At 47.9% G+C, this 16,263-nt stretch overlaps 2 protein-coding genes and 12 non-coding genes across 14 annotated transcripts; 12 read left to right on the top strand and 2 right to left on the bottom strand.

Annotated features, from left to right (window-relative positions):
* The first annotated feature begins 385 nt into the window (after positions 1-385).
* trnag-ucc lies at positions 386-457 on the top strand. The gene has a single exon. It is a non-coding gene; the product is annotated as a tRNA-Gly (tRNA).
* A 127-nt stretch (positions 458-584) lies between these two features.
* Positions 585-666, top strand: trnal-uag. The gene has a single exon. It is a non-coding gene; the product is annotated as a tRNA-Leu (tRNA).
* A 521-nt stretch (positions 667-1,187) lies between these two features.
* trnal-uag lies at positions 1,188-1,269 on the top strand. The gene has a single exon. It is a non-coding gene; the product is annotated as a tRNA-Leu (tRNA).
* Positions 1,270-1,588: 319 nt separating this feature from the next.
* On the top strand, positions 1,589-1,660 carry trnag-ucc. The gene has a single exon. It is a non-coding gene; the product is annotated as a tRNA-Gly (tRNA).
* Positions 1,661-2,190: 530 nt separating this feature from the next.
* On the top strand, positions 2,191-2,262 carry trnag-ucc. The gene has a single exon. It is a non-coding gene; the product is annotated as a tRNA-Gly (tRNA).
* Positions 2,263-2,389: 127 nt separating this feature from the next.
* On the top strand, positions 2,390-2,471 carry trnal-uag. Its single transcript has one exon. It is a non-coding gene; the product is annotated as a tRNA-Leu (tRNA).
* A 921-nt stretch (positions 2,472-3,392) lies between these two features.
* On the top strand, positions 3,393-3,464 carry trnag-ucc. Its single transcript has one exon. It is a non-coding gene; the product is annotated as a tRNA-Gly (tRNA).
* A 530-nt stretch (positions 3,465-3,994) lies between these two features.
* Positions 3,995-4,066, top strand: trnag-ucc. Its single transcript has one exon. It is a non-coding gene; the product is annotated as a tRNA-Gly (tRNA).
* Positions 4,067-4,193: 127 nt separating this feature from the next.
* On the top strand, positions 4,194-4,275 carry trnal-uag. The gene has a single exon. It is a non-coding gene; the product is annotated as a tRNA-Leu (tRNA).
* Positions 4,276-4,595: 320 nt separating this feature from the next.
* Positions 4,596-4,667, top strand: trnag-ucc. Its single transcript has one exon. It is a non-coding gene; the product is annotated as a tRNA-Gly (tRNA).
* A 127-nt stretch (positions 4,668-4,794) lies between these two features.
* trnal-uag lies at positions 4,795-4,876 on the top strand. The gene has a single exon. It is a non-coding gene; the product is annotated as a tRNA-Leu (tRNA).
* A 2,469-nt stretch (positions 4,877-7,345) lies between these two features.
* Positions 7,346-9,777, bottom strand: LOC124489264. The gene is made up of 5 exons (XM_047051966.1): positions 9,563-9,777; positions 8,755-9,432; positions 8,564-8,639; positions 7,528-8,431; positions 7,346-7,484 (listed from the first exon to the last, which is right to left on the bottom strand). Exons 1-5 carry the CDS (start codon positions 9,752-9,754, stop codon positions 7,346-7,348), a joined length of 1,989 nt encoding a protein of 662 aa, XP_046907922.1. The 5' UTR covers positions 9,755-9,777.
* Positions 9,778-10,245: 468 nt separating this feature from the next.
* LOC124489263 lies at positions 10,246-11,483 on the bottom strand. The gene is made up of 2 exons (XM_047051964.1): positions 11,447-11,483; positions 10,246-11,312 (listed from the first exon to the last, which is right to left on the bottom strand). Exon 2 carries the CDS (start codon positions 11,272-11,274, stop codon positions 10,246-10,248), a length of 1,029 nt encoding a protein of 342 aa, XP_046907920.1. The 5' UTR covers positions 11,275-11,312; positions 11,447-11,483.
* A 4,616-nt stretch (positions 11,484-16,099) lies between these two features.
* On the top strand, positions 16,100-16,181 carry trnal-aag. The gene has a single exon. It is a non-coding gene; the product is annotated as a tRNA-Leu (tRNA).
* Positions 16,182-16,263: the final 82 nt, after the last annotated feature.

Here is a 16,263-nt window from a genome sequence, read left to right as displayed (position 1 = left end):
GCTGGATTTAGGCTCCAGTCTCTCCGGAGGCATGGTTTCGAATCCCACCGCTGCCACTTTTGTAGGGTGCTAACGGCGTCTCATTGCTTTCACGTCAGTAAGTGGGTTTGAAAGGTGAACTGTGGCTCGACGTGTTGTGTTGTGTTGTCGTTGATGCTTTCTTGGGGCATCGTAGGTATAGTGGCTCCATCACCAGACAATACAAAGTGTGATAGGCATTTCGTCTCTTGTGACGTCGAGCACATCCGGATTAGGCCAAGTGTTCCAAACTCGACAGAAGTATAAACCAGGTTTATGGCAATCTCTTACTAGTTGGACGTCAGTAGGTGGTGTGAAAAATCGAACCGTGGCTCGAAAATCTGTGCGATCATGGAGGATGTCGTGGGCATTGGTGGTATAGTGGCAATCATAGCTGCCTTCCAAGCAGTTGACCCGGGTTCGATTCCCGGCCAATGCAGAACCTTGAGAAAGATGTGTTTTATCTGGTGTCATTCCACTGCTTGCGGGCATTAGACTAGTCACGTGAGCTCCTGGACGATCGATCAGCTTCGGTTGGAGCTCGGCTGGCCGACAGTTGACAACGGGGTAGCGTGGCCGAGCGGTCCAAGGTGCTGGATTTAGGCTCCAGTCTCTCCGGAGGCATGGGTTCGAATCCCACCGCTGCCAGTTTTGTAGGGTGCTAACGCCGTCTCGTTGCTTTCAAGTCAGTAAGTGGGTTTGAAAGGTGAACTGTGGCTCGACATGTTGTCGTTGATGCTTTCTTGGGGCATCGTAGGTATAGTGGCTCCATCACCAGACAATACAAAGTGTGAGAGGCATTTCGTCTCTTGTGACGGTCGAGCACATCCGGATTAGGCCAAGTGTTCCAAACTCGACAGAAGTATAAACCAGGTTTATGGCAAACTCTTACTAGTTGGACGTCAGTAGGTGGTGTGAAAAATCTGACCCGTGGCTCGAAAAGCTGTGCGATCATGGAGGATGTCGTGGGCATTGGTGGTATAGTGGCAAGCATATCTGCCTTCCAAGCAGTTGACCCGGGTTCGATTCCCGGCAAATGCAGAACCTTGAGAAAGATGTGTTTTATCTGGTGTCATTCCACTGCTTGCGGGCATTAGATATAGTCACGTGAGCTCCTGGACGATCGATCAGCTTCGGTTTGAGCTCGGCTGGCCAACAGCTGACAACGGGGTAGCGTGGCCGAGCGGTCCAAGGCGCTGGATTTAGGCTCCAGTCTCTCCGGAGGCGTGGGTTCGAATCCGACTGCTGCCACTTTTGTAGGGTACTAATGCCGTCTCGTTGCTTTCAAGTCAGTAAGTGGGTTTTAAAGGTGAACTGTGGCTCGACATGTTGTCGTTGATGCTTTCTTGGGGCATCGTAGGTATAGTGGCTCCATCACCAGACAATACAAAGTGTGATAGGCATTTCGTCTCTTGTAACGTCGAGCACATCCGGATTAGGCCAAGTGTTCCAAACTCGACAGAAGTATAAACCAGGTTTATGGCAATCTCTTACTAGTTGGACGTCAGTAGGTGGTGTGAAAAATCGAACCGTGGCTCGAAAAGCTGTGCGATCATGGAGGATGTCGTGGGCATTGGTGGTATAGTGGCAAGCATAGCTGCCTTCCAAGCGGTTGACCCGGGTTCGATTCCCGGCCAATGCAGAACCTTGAGAAAGATGTGTTTTATCTGGTGTCATTCCACTGCTTGCGGGCATTAGATATAGTCACGTGAGCTCCTGGACGATCAATCAGCTTCGGTTTGAGCTCGGCTGGCCAACAGCTGACAACGGGGTAGCGTGGCCGAGCGGTCCAAGGCGCTGGATTTAGGCTCCAGTCTCTCCGGAGGCGTGGGTTCAAATCCGACTGCTGCCACTTTTGTAGGGTGCTAATGCCGTCTCGTTGCTTTCAAGTCAGTAAGTGGGTTTTAAAGGTGAACTGTGGCTCGACATGTTGTCGTTGATGCTTTCTTGGGGCATCGTAGGTATAGTGGCTCCATCACCAGACAATACAAAGTGTGAGAGGCATTTCGTCCCTTGTGACGGTCGAGCACATCCGGATTAGGCCAAGTGTTCCAAACTCGACAGAAGTATAAACCAGTTTTAGGGCAATCAATTACTAGTTGGACGTCAGTAGGTGGTGTGAAAAGTCGAACCGTGGCTCGAACTGCTGTGCGATCATGGAGGATGTCGTGGGCATTGGTGGTATAGTGGCAAGCATAGCTGCCTTCCAAGCAGTTGACCCGGGTTCGATTCCCGGCCAATGCAGAACCTTGAGAAAGATGTGTTTTATCTGGTGTCATGCCACTGCTTGCGGGCATTAGACTAGTCACGTGAGCTCCTGGACGATCGATCAGCTTCGGTTTGAGCTCGGCTGGCCAACAGTTGACAACGGGGTAGCGTGGCCGAGCGGTCCAAGGTGCTGGATTTAGGCTCCAGTCTCTCCGGAGGCGTGGGTTCGAATCCCACCGCTGCCAGTTTTGTAGGGTGCTAACGCCGTCTCGTTGCTTTCAAGTCAGTAAGTGGGTTTGAAAGGTGAACTGTGGCTCGACATGTTGTCGTTGATGCTTTCTTGGGGCATCGTAGGTATAGTGGCTCCATCACCAGACAATACAAAGTGTGAGAGGCATTTCGTCTCTTGTGACGGTCGAGCACATCCGGATTAGGCCAAGTGTTCCAAACTCGACAGAAGTATAAACCAGGTTTATGGCAAACTCTTACTAGTTGGACGTCAGTAGGTGGTGTGAAAAATCGAACCGTGGCTCGAAAAGCTGTGCGATCATGGAGGATGTCGTGGGCATTGGTGTATAGTGGCAAGCATAGCTGCCTTCCAAGCAGTTGACCCGGGTTCGATTCCCGGCCAATGCAGAACCTTGAGAAAGATGTGTTATATCTGGTGTCATTCCACTGCTTGCGGGCATTAGATATAGTCACGTGAGCTCCTGGACGATCAATCAGCTTCGGTTTGAGCTCGGCTGGCCAACAGCTGACAACGGGGTAGCGTGGCCGAGCGGTCCAAGGCGCTGGATTTAGGCTCCAGTCTCTCCGGAGGCGTGGGTTCAAATCCGACTGCTGCCACTTTTGTAGGGTGCTAATGCCGTCTCGTTGCTTTCAAGTCAGTAAGTGGGTTTTAAAGGTGAACTGTGGCTCGACATGTTGTCGTTGATGCTTTCTTGGGGCATCGTAGGTATAGTGGCTCCATCACCAGACAATACAAAGTGTGAAAGGCATTTCGTCCCTTGTGACGGTCGAGCACATCCGGATTAGGCCAAGTGTTCCAAACTCGACAGAAGTATAAACCAGTTTTAGGGCAATCAATTACTAGTTGGACGTCAGTAGGTGGTGTGAAAAGTCGAACCGTGGCTCGAAATGCTGTGCGATCATGGAGGATGTTGTGGGCATTGGTGGTATAGTGGCAAGCATAGCTGCCTTCCAAGCAGTTGACCCGGGTTCGATTCCCGGCCAATGCAGAACCTTGAGAAAGATGTGTTTTATCTGGTGTCATTCCACTGCTTGCGGGCATTAGATATAGTCACGTGAGCTCCTGGACGATCAATCAGCTTCGGTTTGAGCTCGGCTGGCCAACAGCTGACAACGGGGTAGCGTGGCCGAGCGGTCCAAGGCGCTGGATTTAGGCTCCAGTCTCTCCGGAGGCGTGGGTTCAAATCCGACTGCTGCCACTTTTGTAGGGTGCTAATGCCGTCTCGTTGCTTTCAAGTCAGTAAGTGGGTTTTAAAGGTGAACTGTGGCTCGACATGTTGTCGTTGATGCTTTCTTGGGGCATCGTAGGTATAGTGGCTCCATCACCAGACAATACAAAGTGTGAGAGGCATTTCGTCTCTTGTGACGGTCGAGCACATCCGGATTAGGCCAAGTGTTCCAAACTCGACAGAAGTATAAACCAGGTTTATGGCAATCTCTTACTAGTTGGACGTCAGTAGGTGGTGTGAAAAATCGAACCGTGGCTCGAAATACTGTGCGATCATGGAGGATGTTGTGGGCATTGGTGGTATAGTGGCAAGCATAGCTGCCTTCCAAGCAGTTGACCCGGGTTCGATTCCCGGCCAATGCAGAACCTTGAGAAAGATGTGTTTTATCTGGTGTCATTCCACTGCTTGCGGGCATTAGACTAGTCACGTGAGCTCCTGGACGATCGATCAGCTTCGGTTGGAGCTCGGCTGGCCAACAGTTGACAACGGGGTAGCGTGGCCGAGCGGTCCAAGGTGCTGGATTTAGGCTCCAGTCTCTCCGGAGGCGTGGGTTCGAATCCCACCGTTGCCAGTTTTGTAGGGTGCTAACGCCGTCTCGTTGCTTTCAAGTCAGTAAGTGGGTTTGAAAGGTGAACTGTGGCTCGACATGTTGTCGTTGATGCTTTCTTGGGGCATCGTAGGTATAGTGGCTCCATCACCAGACAATACAAAGTGTGAGAGGCATTTCGTCTCTTGTGACGGTCGAGCACATCCGGATTAGGCCAAGTGTTCCAAACTCGACAGAAGTATAAACCAGGTTTATGGCAAACTCTTACTAGTTGGACGTCAGTAGGTGGTGTGAAAAATCGAACCGTGGCTCGAAAAGCTGTGCGATCATGGAGGATGTCGTGGGCATTGGTGGTATAGTGGCAAGCATAGCTGCCTTCCAAGCAGTTGACCCGGGTTCGATTCCCGGCCAATGCAGAACCTTGAGAAAGATGTGTTTTATCTGGTGTCATTCCACTGCTTGCGGGCATTAGACTAGTCACGTGAGCTCCTGGACGATCGATCAGCTTCGGTTGGAGCTCGGCTGGCCAACAGTTGACAACGGGGTAGCGTGGCCGAGCGGTCCAAGGCGCTGGATTTAGGCTCCAGTCTGTCCGGAGGCGTGGGTTCGAATCCCACCGCTGCCAGTTTTGTAGGGTGCTAACGGCGTCTCATTGCTTTCACGTCAGTAAGTGGGTTTGAAAGGTGAACTGTGACTCGACGTGTTGTGTTGTGTTGTCGTTGATGCTTTCTTGGGGCATCGTAGGTATAGTGGCTCCATCACCAGACAATACAAAGTGTGAGAGGCATTTCGTCTCTTGTGACGGTCGAGCACATCCGGATTAGGCCAAGTGTTCCAAACTCGACAGAAGTATAAACCAGGTTTATGGCAAACTCTTACTAGTTGGACGTCAGTAGGTGGTGTGAAAAATCGAACCGTGGCTCGAAAAGCTGTGCGATCATGGAGGATGTCGTGGGCATTGGTGGTATAGTGGCAAGCATAGCTGCCTTCCACGCGGCGGGCAGACGCCTGTACCTGTAAAGGGAAAAATTGGGGTACTCGTGTCGAATCCCAGTCACGACGATGTTTATTACAAATGATTTATTGTACTTCTTTCAATGATACAATATAGTGGCACTGGTTATCTGCTATATATCAAACCAATGTAAAAGGCCATACTGTTCATTGACTACAGCTCTGCATTCAACACCATCATCCCCTCCAGACTGGTCTCCAAGCTTGTGGACCTGGGACTAAGCACCTCCCTCTGCAAGTGGATCTTCCACTTCCTGACGGGGAGGCCACAGGTGGTGAGAATCGGTGACCGCACTTCATCTGTACTGATCACCAACACAGGCACCCCCCAGGGCTGTGTGCTCAGCCCTCTCCTGTTCTCCTTGTTCACCCACGACTGTGCGGCTACGCACAGCTCCAACCTCCTCGTTAAGTTTGCTGACGACACAACCATCGTGGGCCTCATCTCTGACAGTGACGAGTCAGCCTACAGAGAGGAGGTTGACACCCTGACATCATGGTGTCAGGACAACAACCTCTCTCTTAACATCAGCAAGACCAAGGAGATGATTGTGGACTTTAGGAGGCGGCAGGAGGAGGAGCATGCACCCCTATTCATCAATGGATCGGAAGTGGAGAAGGTCAGCTGCTTCAAGTTCCTCGGGGTGAACATCAGCAATGACCTCACCTGGTCTGTTCACACGGACAAGGTGGTCAAAACGGCCCGTAAGCGCCTCTTCTTCCTGAGGAGACTGAAGAAGTTTAGTATGGACTCAGTCATCCTTACTAACTTTTACAGATGCACTATAGAAAGCATTCTGACTGGTTGTATCACAGTGTGGTATGGGAGCTGCACAGACCGGGACCGCAAGGCCCTACGAAGTGTGGTCCGTTCTGCTGAGTTCATCATCGGCAGGAAGCTCCCAGCCCTACAGGACACCTACCACACACGTTGCCTTAGGAAAGCCAGCAGGATTCTAAGAGACTGTTCCCACCCATCCTTCAGTCTCTTTACCCCGTTGCCTTCTGGCAGGCGTTACCGCAGCATCCGGTCGCGCACACGCAGACTGGACAACAGTTTCTACCCTAGGGTCATCAGGCTTCTCAATGGACACTGATATGGACATTTTTACTGCACACTAGTCACTTATACACTGTCACTTTCAGCTACTGGTTGCTCTTTCAGTAACATTGCACTACTGTACCTCGCCACCAGGCTCCTGTTTGGTCATTGACAAAGTCACTGATCTGTAAATTTGCACTACTGCACTGTACTCCATTTAGGTTAGATTAGTTTTTTTTTCGGGTTGTAACAGGTTTTTTTTTTTTTTTTTTTTTTTTGTGTATTAGGGTTAGTATAGCGTACTATTTATTGTTATCTGTAATTTAGGAAGTTTTAGTGTTAGGGTTAGTATAGTCGTTTATTTATTGCTATCTGTATATTTAGGAAGTTCACTTATCTAAGCTCAGCATAGATGTAAATTTGTTCTGTGTACTTATATGTTATGTTATGCCAAGTGCTTGCGTTGTCTTGTCTTAAGAATTTCAGTGCCCAGTCTAACCTTGTGTTGCTCTGTGCACCTGACAAATAAAAGACTTGAACTTGAACTTGTACTGAGATGCCTCTAATCTACATCTAAAATTGCAGTATTGTACATTACAAATACATCATAATTGTATTTAGCCTTGTTTATTAACAAGATTGTGTATTGTCCGTTGGCACTATTTTCATTGTTTGTATATTGTCTGGTTTTGATGGAATATAAAAAAATATATTCTGGTAAAAACCTCTAATATTGGGGATTTATTTTCAGTGTAACCAGTTGCCTGGATTTGTTTGAGCCACTAAATGAAGACATTTGTACAGATGAGTCTTAAGGGGTCAATGGTAATCAATAGTCTGATCCATCTCCATTTTCATACATCATGAACATTTATTTGATGATTAATTGTGATACAAATAACTGAGATGAACACACAATCTTATTTTGGCCATTTATTGGAACATGTAATCAAGGCTTGTACAAATAACCTAGATTAAGTGCAAAACAGTCATATTATTTATTTGAACTATTTACAACAATTTTTATGTACAGTTTGCCTACTTCCCCTTCTCCTCAGCCCACCTCTTCTTCTCTGCCTTGTAGAAGGCTGATTGTTGAAACTCCCCCCAGGTCATTTCAGCATTCATTCCGTCTGCCTTGTACAGGGACAGCACCCTGGTAGGACAGTAAATGTACCTGCCCGCCACACCCCGGAACGAATGGTACACATTTTTGGTACGAATGGTACACAGGGCTTTCTGGCCCCTGCTTGATGGGCTTGCGGCAGAACTTGCAGAGCCGACCGGTGGGCTGCTGTTCTGCCGCCCTCCGTTTCCCCCGCAGATCAGCCAACCTCCGTGCCTCTGCTGACCTGAGCTTGGCTGCCTCAAGCTCTTTCCCAAAGAAAGGGGTGTCCGCAAAGTCCTCAAACGGCATTCTGGGGTCATTCAGGCCTTCTGCTGCATAGAGCTTGTGGACTCTTTGTGAGCAGTAAAAGTACTTGACCTCCCCAGACTGGTAGAAGAGGTGGATGGAGGAACCGTCTCCCTGGTATCGCGACTTCGGCTGGCCACAGGCAAGACAGTTCCTCGTCTTCTTTTTGCCCAGCTGCTGCTGCTGCTGTTGTTGCAGTGCCGTCTGCTTCTGGACTATGTCCCGCACCATGTCCTCGATAGCAGCCTTGGTCAGAGGGGCCTCCTGGGGATCTCTCCCAGGTGGATTGACCGCAGCGGGTGGTATGGTCACCACCGGCACGCTCTTGGTCTCACTCTCTGCCGTCAGGTGCTGCCACAGCTGCTGCGTCTCCAGGAGTTTCTCTGGGCTGGTGTTCAGGGACGTGCTGGCGTTGGTCCGCTTTGCCCAATGCTTCACATACTGTGAAATGTGTTGCTTTGTTGTTGGATGCAACAGGCTATTGGGATCACGGGAAGCAGCCTGCACCAAGCCAGCGTAGTCACTGTCCACCCTCTGCAGGAAATCCTTCGACCCTTGGTGGATTCCTATGAGGCCGTCGATGACCTCCTTCATGGCCTCTGTCCACCGGGAATGGTCCAAGACGTACAGAAGCCCGCCTGCCTTGATGGACATTGTGCGAGCAGCACGCGGGTTTGCTGTGATGGGCAGTGCAGGTGTCGTTGGCAGACCTGAAGACAAGTAGAAATAACACATAATAAATATAAAATCTTGCTCTATCAAGCATCAGTGCAACTTGAGTGTTGCATCTCATTCACATTTTACTAGCAGATGTGTAAAATGAGGGATATTTGCAAAATTACCTTGAGTGGAGGTTGATTGGACTGGCTGGACTGTGGTCTGGGGCAAGACTCCAGAAGCCTCACCAAAGACGTCATCCTGCAACAGAGGAAGTACATGCATTTCAATTATTTAAACATGTGTGCTTAGTCTGCAGGTATAACCTGTGTAAGTTTGAAAGGGTAAATTACAAAGTGCTATCAATGCAACTTACATTGTCTTCTGGCGTGATGAAGGGCTGGTCGGCGACCACCCGGTCAGCCTCCTCTTCCTCAGCTCCCTCTTCATCAGCCCCCTGGGACCTGTTCTTGAACCAGTCCAGAGGCACAGGGCGACAGCCTGGCTCCACATACTGCAGGCCAAATCTCTCCCCTGTGTCTCTGTGGCTCAACTGCAGTGCAGGGTATTTGGCATGGCCGGTCACCCTCTCCGATGCCACGTTCAGCTGCATGATGAGCACTGGGTCAAAGACTGCAGGTAGCTTCACGTCCGGTAACTTCAGATCCACCAATCTCTGAAAGTTCCACCGTGCCATGCCCATCATGCCTTGAGCCTGGAAGAGCTCGGAGGAAACACAGTTGCCTGTGATCCACCGTGCCTGATGCGCATGGAAACCCTCCTGTTGGGAGGTGCCTCTCACAGGGATCCACACTGGGACAGCTGCTCCTTCACCCTTGACGTGGTTGAGCTGCACTGTTCCTCCGTGTCTGTAAAGGATCCCGTCCTCCTCTTCTGGATCACTCAGGCAGCCTCTCAGGATGTGCACCCTCTGGAGTCTCCACAGCTTTAGCATGGACGGCTTGAAGAGGTAGACACCATTGGGATCTGTCTCTAGGAAGAACTGTTTGAGGACGCTCTCCACTCTCTCCAGCAGCTCTGTAGGTTGTGGTACCTTACAATTGAAAAAAGGATTACAGATGATTTCATATGCATTAACGGAATACAGAAATTAAATTACGTATTTTTCTTATTTATGTTATAACATAACAAGCATTATTAATGTTATGAACATTCAAAAGTACCTTGGTCCGGCAGTGTTCCCGGATATGCTGCTTTGTGGGATTGGCAGGCCTGATCCCACAGAAGGCGTATGCCTCCGTCAGCCTCTGCAGGTCAGTCTGGTCCACCACACAGAATGCAGCACTGAGGAACCGGCAGAAAGTGCTGTGGAGTGTATGGTGCTCTGACACGCACTCCCTTGAGAACCGCCGCATGCAATGGAAAAGGTCCAGTTTGACAGTGATGTTGCTGCTGTACTTTCCCTGGGAGGCACATGAGTTGGTCAGGTTCCCAGATGTTGCCCCCGTCACCACAGCTTCCGTGGTTTTCCATAAATCCCAGTGGAGGTGCTCCTGGGGGTCAAGGTTTGGGATCCGGAAATCAGCACAGCAGTCCCTGCTCACACAGTGAGAGAGAGAGAGAGAGAGAAAAACACAAATTAATGATAGGCTTTGAGTTTCTATGTCACCTGCATACAATCCCCTGTAACTATATAGTATATTATATTTTGCTAAATGTTTCTGTCCTGTGTAAAATTGAATACAAAAGCTGTGATCTGGCTTTTACCTGTCCACCCACTGGTACTTTGCCTTCGGCAGTCCAGCTGAGTCGTAGCGATGAGACAGCCCCTCGTACATGGGTTCGAGCGACCGGTCACTCTCTGACTGAAGCATCACCCAGGACAGGATCATCCAGTTCTCATTCATCACGAGGACATGGTTCCGGATGAGAGCACCACCTTCCGGGCCACCTTCCGTGTGTGGTCAGCTCGAATGACCTGCCCAAAAGTGCCTTGCAGGACAAGAGTGAGGGTCTTCTCCTTACGGTGGTACTCATGTACGAGGCAGTCTACTAGGTAGCGGGGACTGATGGCTACCCCACACCAGCCATTGGTCAAGTCGTAGGTACCAAAGGGATCAGGGGTGTTGTCCTTCCGCATGGTGCCTGTGATGGTCTTCTGCCCATACAGGCCGGAGTCACCATCCTGCACATTCTGTACAGTCAACAGATAGGCAAGGTGTGCCCTCTCGTACCGTAGGTGCAGAGCCTCATTCAGCTGATTTGCCATGTCTGTGGCCGACCTCCCTGTGCGACATAGCTCATCCATTACCGTTTTGCAGATGGCTTTTTTGTGGGTGAGAAATGCTGGCAGGATGATGCAGAAGAGTTGTGGCAGCATTTCCATCCACTGGGGTTTGTCAGCGAACCAGTACCTCTTGCATGTTTTGCAGTTCAGCCGAGAGGCCAAGATGTAGTACTGGCCGCTGGTCCCAATAATGACCCGGGGTCGCCCAACTCCTGCCGAAACCACATGGGGAGTGGAGCAGCCGTAGAGGCAGGGTAAAATGTAATTGTTCCTCACTCTCTCCATAATTGCATGCTCCGGTTTCCAAATGAAAAATGGATGTAGCTGGAAGTACTTGGGAGATGGCATATCATAGACTGGATCTATGAGTTCTGGTTGGGGTGGATGACGCCACAAGGAGATCATACCCATCAGATGTCGTACAGGTCGAGATCCTGGCCAAAGTCCCAAAGATTCCATCTCCGTTTTCATCCACATCTTCTGGTTTTGGGAGCAGTTCCACTGGCTGACGTCTTGGTCCTTCCTATGGAGTGGTGGTGGGATGGTAGACGGAGCTGGGGTAGGTAGCGCACCAGCTGCGGCTGGAACAGGACAGGGTAGAGCGACAGCAGCAGACGTGGCAGGAGATGGAGCAGAGTGCGGTGGCATGGTGGCTGCAGACAGCACAGGAGCCAGTCGGGGAGAGGCTGCAGGATGACAGATGATAATGATGAGCAACTACATTCTGTAAACAACAGACTAAATACATAGATTTTTAAACATATAAAATATTTTTAAATACTTTCAAGTAATTATATTATTAAATAATAGTGACTCATACCTTTTGAGATAGCAGTGTTTGCTGACTCTGTACACAGGCCCAGTGCAAGCAACTCGGGCGGAACTGGCACTGGAGCCTTCACTGGAACTGGGGGATCTAATGACAAAATATGTATATAGCTCACAACCTGTCTTTTTGCTACCGGGACTGCAGTGAGAGATGACTTTCAATCACAGGCTAAGAGTTAAATGAGGTAAGTAAGTTATGTTTGATTAAATCTTGTATCTAGTTAGGCGCATGTAGACATCAATATTAACCTGGCAACAAAGAAGTGAGTCCATCACCCTGGTCTGGTCTGGAGAGTGTGGCTGCTGGTTTACTCTTTTCTATTACAGAAAGCACAATGTTATTCTCAACATCTAACATACAGTGCCCTCCAAAAGTATTGGAACAGTGAGGCAAATTCCTTTATTTTTGCTGTAGACTGAAAACATTTGGGCTTGACATCAAATAATGAACGTGAGACCAGAGATCAACGTTTCAGCTTTTATTTCCAGGTATTTACATCAGGATCTGATGCACAACTAAGAAAATATCACATTTTGTTTGAATCCACCCATTTGTCATGTGATCAAAAGTATTGGAACAGATATACTTAAAACATATTTAAGTGAATAAGACTTAATATTTAGTTGCAAATCCTTTGCTTTCAATAACTGCAGCAAGTCTGTGACCCATTGACGTCACCAAACTTTTGCATTCTTCCTTTTTGATGCTTTCCCAGGCTTTCACTGCAGCCTCTTTCAGTTGTTGTTTGTTTTGTGGGGTTCCTCCCTTCAGTCTCCTCTTAAGCAGGTAAAATGCATGCTCTATAGGGTTTAAGTCTGGAGATTGACTTGGCCAGTCTAATACCTTTCATTTCTTGCCCCTGATGAACTCCTTTGTTGTTTTGGCAGTGTGTTTTGGGTCGTTATCTTGCTGCATGATGAAGGCTCTGCCAATCAGTTTGGTTGCATCTTTTCTTAAATTGGCAGACAAAATGTTTCTGTAGACTTCCGAGTTCATTTTGCTGCTGCCATCATGTGTTACATCCTCAATGAAGATTAATGAGCCCGTCCCAGAAGAAGCCATGCAAGCCCAAGCCATGACATTACCTCCACCGTGTTTCACAGATGAGCTTGTGTGTTTGGGATCATGAGCAGTTCCTTTCTTTCTCCAAACTTTAGCCTTTCCATCACTTTGGTAAAAGTTAATCTTTGTCTCATCAGTCCATAAAACTTTGTCCCAGAATTTTTGAGGTTCATCTCTGTACTTTTTGGCAAATTCCAGCCTGGCCTTCCTATTCTTCTTGCTAATGAGTGGTTTGCATCTTCTGGTGTAGCCCTTGTACTTTTGTTCATGAAGTCTTCTGCGAACAGTAGATAGTGATACCTTCACTCCTGCCATCTGGAGGTTGTTGCTGATCTCACTAACAGTTGTTTTAGGGTCTTTCTTTACAGCTCTCACAATGTTTCTGTCATCAACTGCTGATGTTTTCCTTGGTCTACCTGTTCGACGTCTGTTACTTAGTACACCAGTAGTTTTCTTCTTCTTCAGGACATTCCAAATGGTTGTACTGGCTATGGCCAATGTTTCTGCAATGGCTCTGATTGATTTTCCATCTTCTCTAAGACTCACAATTGCTTGTTTTTCACCCAAAGACAGCGCTCTGGTTTTCATGTTGTTTTCACCTCTGAATACAGTCTGCATAGACAAAACCTATCTTACCCAATCTGAACCTGAGTGTAGACATTCAGTGGTATTTATTGATTGAATAATGTATGTAATAGGACACACCTGGGCAACAAAACACACCTGTCAGTCACATGTTCCAATACTTTTGCTCACGTGACAAATGGGTGGGTTCGAACAAAAAGGTGATATTTTCTAATTTGTGCATCAGATCCTGATGTAAATACCTGGAAATAAAAGCTGAAACGTTGATCTCTGGTTTCACATTCATCGTTTGATGTCAAGCCCAAATGTTTTCAGTCTACAGCAAAAATAAAGGAATTGGCCTCACTGTTCCAATACTTTTGGAGGGCACTGTAGTAGCTCATGCAAAACACAACATATTGTTTGTAGTATGTTTTTAAATTGCAAGAGATTCAGATGTAGTCCTAGGAACATGATCATTTTACCTTGAGCAGTGCTGGGGTCCAGTCTGTTACCAGGCAGTTTAGACTGAGCAGCGGATGGATTCTTATATCCTGAAAAAAAGGACAAAGTTAGTCACCGTGTAAAAGTTATATTTCAGACTGACAGAGGCAAATTGCATGTGTGCTTTGTTTGCATGTAAGAACTTCTCTCAATTGGATCTGTCAGCAACTATCAAACAGCTTTAATCCTAAATAAATAATTTTGTTCAAAAACCTGTTAAGCAAACAATGCAAACGGTGGCATGCACATTCATGCAGTCATCATGCAGAGTATAAGACAAATAACACTTACCCTCAACGAAGAGCCTGTAAATTCATAATGGGAATCATGCAGAGTATAAGAAAAAAAAACACTTACCATCAACGATGGAGAGGATGTAAATTCATGATTGGAGTTTTGAAAGGCAGAACACCATAAACATTGAACAAGGCCAGAAATGTGGCATGAACATTGAACAAGGCCAGGAACGTGGCATGAACATTGACCAAGAGTCATGTCTTGGTCCCAACAACTGATATGCAAAGAGACCTCGGCCTGCTGGTCTCTTATTCCTGGGAGATGAAGATGCACCCGAAGACAGGGCAGCAGCTAGTGACAAAGCAGAGATGAAAAGATGTACAACATGCTGTCAAGTAGCAGTTCAAAAGCATATTGCTTTAAATGTGTCCTCAGTCACACACAACAAGGCCCACAAAGGAACATTCACTTACAGCTCTGCTTGACCATCTTGGAGGGGGAGATGTTCAGCATGGCTTGCTCCAGGTCTTCATCTTCATCCATGACTGTGGTGCAAACAGGAAAGAAACATAAGAATGTATTCCTTTCACTGTACAATAGTTACATTTATATCCTATCTGTTACATGCATCAAATGAAAGTTAACCATAATCACAAGCATTAAATTACTTATAATATTTAATTAATACTGATGACCTACCCACGGCTTGGCTGGAGGCGAGCAGAGGAGAGGACATGGATGCCTCCTGGGTCTTCTTGGTCAGGTACCGCTTCAGTTTGTCCATGCTAGTTCCCGGAGTGGTGGTCCGGGACAGAACGAACGCTGCAAAGCCATCTGCCCTACCCTCCCAGACGTCACCCCAGGTCCTTGTTGGCATGCGGCCAAAGCCGACCTGTTGGTCCTCCTCCACTGAGCTGACAGCCCCGGTCCTCCTGGCCTCGTACTCCAGCACTGCCTTGATTTCCTTGAAGGAATTGGCATACCCTACAAAGGACCGCAGGCTGTCTTTGCTGGGCCCATCCAAAGGCATGCCAGCCATTTGCTCCTTTTCAAATTGTTTAATGAGGTACAGAGTGTACCCCACATCATTTTCAAGGAGCCATCTGACCAATTTCCCCTTATACTTTCCAAACTGTAAAGTATACTCCCCCAACACCTCAGTTTGATCAGACACATCCCCCCCCTCGGTCACGGACCAAAGAGCACGCCCTTGCCCTCATCTGCTCCTCCTTTATGGGTGCTGACTTGTCCTTCAGAGAGACAGAGGAGTCCTTCCAACGCTTGGCTTCCTCAGTTGCATCTTGGAGAAGGTAGCCATGTGACCCCTTCCGAAAGACCACCACCACTCTCCCAGGATAAAAACTAAAAACTTGCTTAGACATCTGTATTTAAAAGAAATAACACATTCAATAATTACAACAAATTACATGTCAAGAGGGGGTGGTAGCCAGAGTATTTTCAAACAACACTGCCCTACAGTAGATCTGTATCTATTCGATGAGTGTGCTTACTTGAGGTGAATGTGCCTCATCTCAACTCCCCCATCCTCCCCCATCCCCCAACAATCCCCCTCAATGTCCTTTGTCTTGGAATGTGTATTAGCTGCGAACAGCTCTCTTCTAACATGACTTTTATTCACGATTCACTATTAATTTTACATAACATGCTGGCAAACCATTGTCGGTATATTGTTAGTAACTAACGTTACTGAATAACTTTGGGAAGTTATAGTAGTACCAACGTAACATTGCATTAGTGGCTACTGTACATACAGTTTCATTCATTCATACTGTTAGACTGAGAGTCATAGCGTGCTCAATGTTGAGTTTTCACAAAGCAGAGATGAGTAAAATAACATGTTCATTCATGATTTAGCTAGCTATTTTTAGATCTATCCAGATGGATATCTTACCTCAGTGCAGATCTACGTGTACTGTTCTCTCAAAAAATATTCTGATCTGAGACGCTTCTCTATCTCGTAAGAAAACCGCGAAACAGCGCCCCCCAAATCCCCATAGTGGCCACAAATGGTAGTATTCGATATGGTTAAGGATAGCCATAGAGAATGAATGGGAAAAGTTAAGGAAGTTAAGACCATTCATAGCAGCCTGCCGCGCGGCTGACCCGGGTTCGATTCCCGGCCAATGCAGAACCTTGAGAAAAATGTGTTTTATCTGGTGTCATTCCACTGCTTGCGGGCATTAGATATAGTCACGTGAGCTCCTGGACGATCGATCAGCTTCGGTTCGAGCTCGGCTGGCCAACAGTTGACAACGGGGTAGCGTGGCCGAGCGGTCCAAGGCGCTGGATTAAGGCTCCAGTCTCTCCTGAGGCGTGGGTTCGAATCCCACCGCTGCCACTTTTGTAGGGTGCTAACGGCGTCTCATTGCTTTCACGTCAGTAAGTGGGTTTGAAAGGTGAACTGTGGCTCGACGTGTTGT

Source organism: Hypomesus transpacificus, unplaced genomic scaffold (genome assembly GCF_021917145.1).
Source record: "Hypomesus transpacificus isolate Combined female unplaced genomic scaffold, fHypTra1 scaffold_188, whole genome shotgun sequence".
Taxonomy (NCBI): domain Eukaryota; kingdom Metazoa; phylum Chordata; class Actinopteri; order Osmeriformes; family Osmeridae; genus Hypomesus; species Hypomesus transpacificus.
The sequence above is the reverse complement of the archived record's forward strand: the minus strand, read 5'-3'. Positions and strand labels throughout refer to the sequence as shown.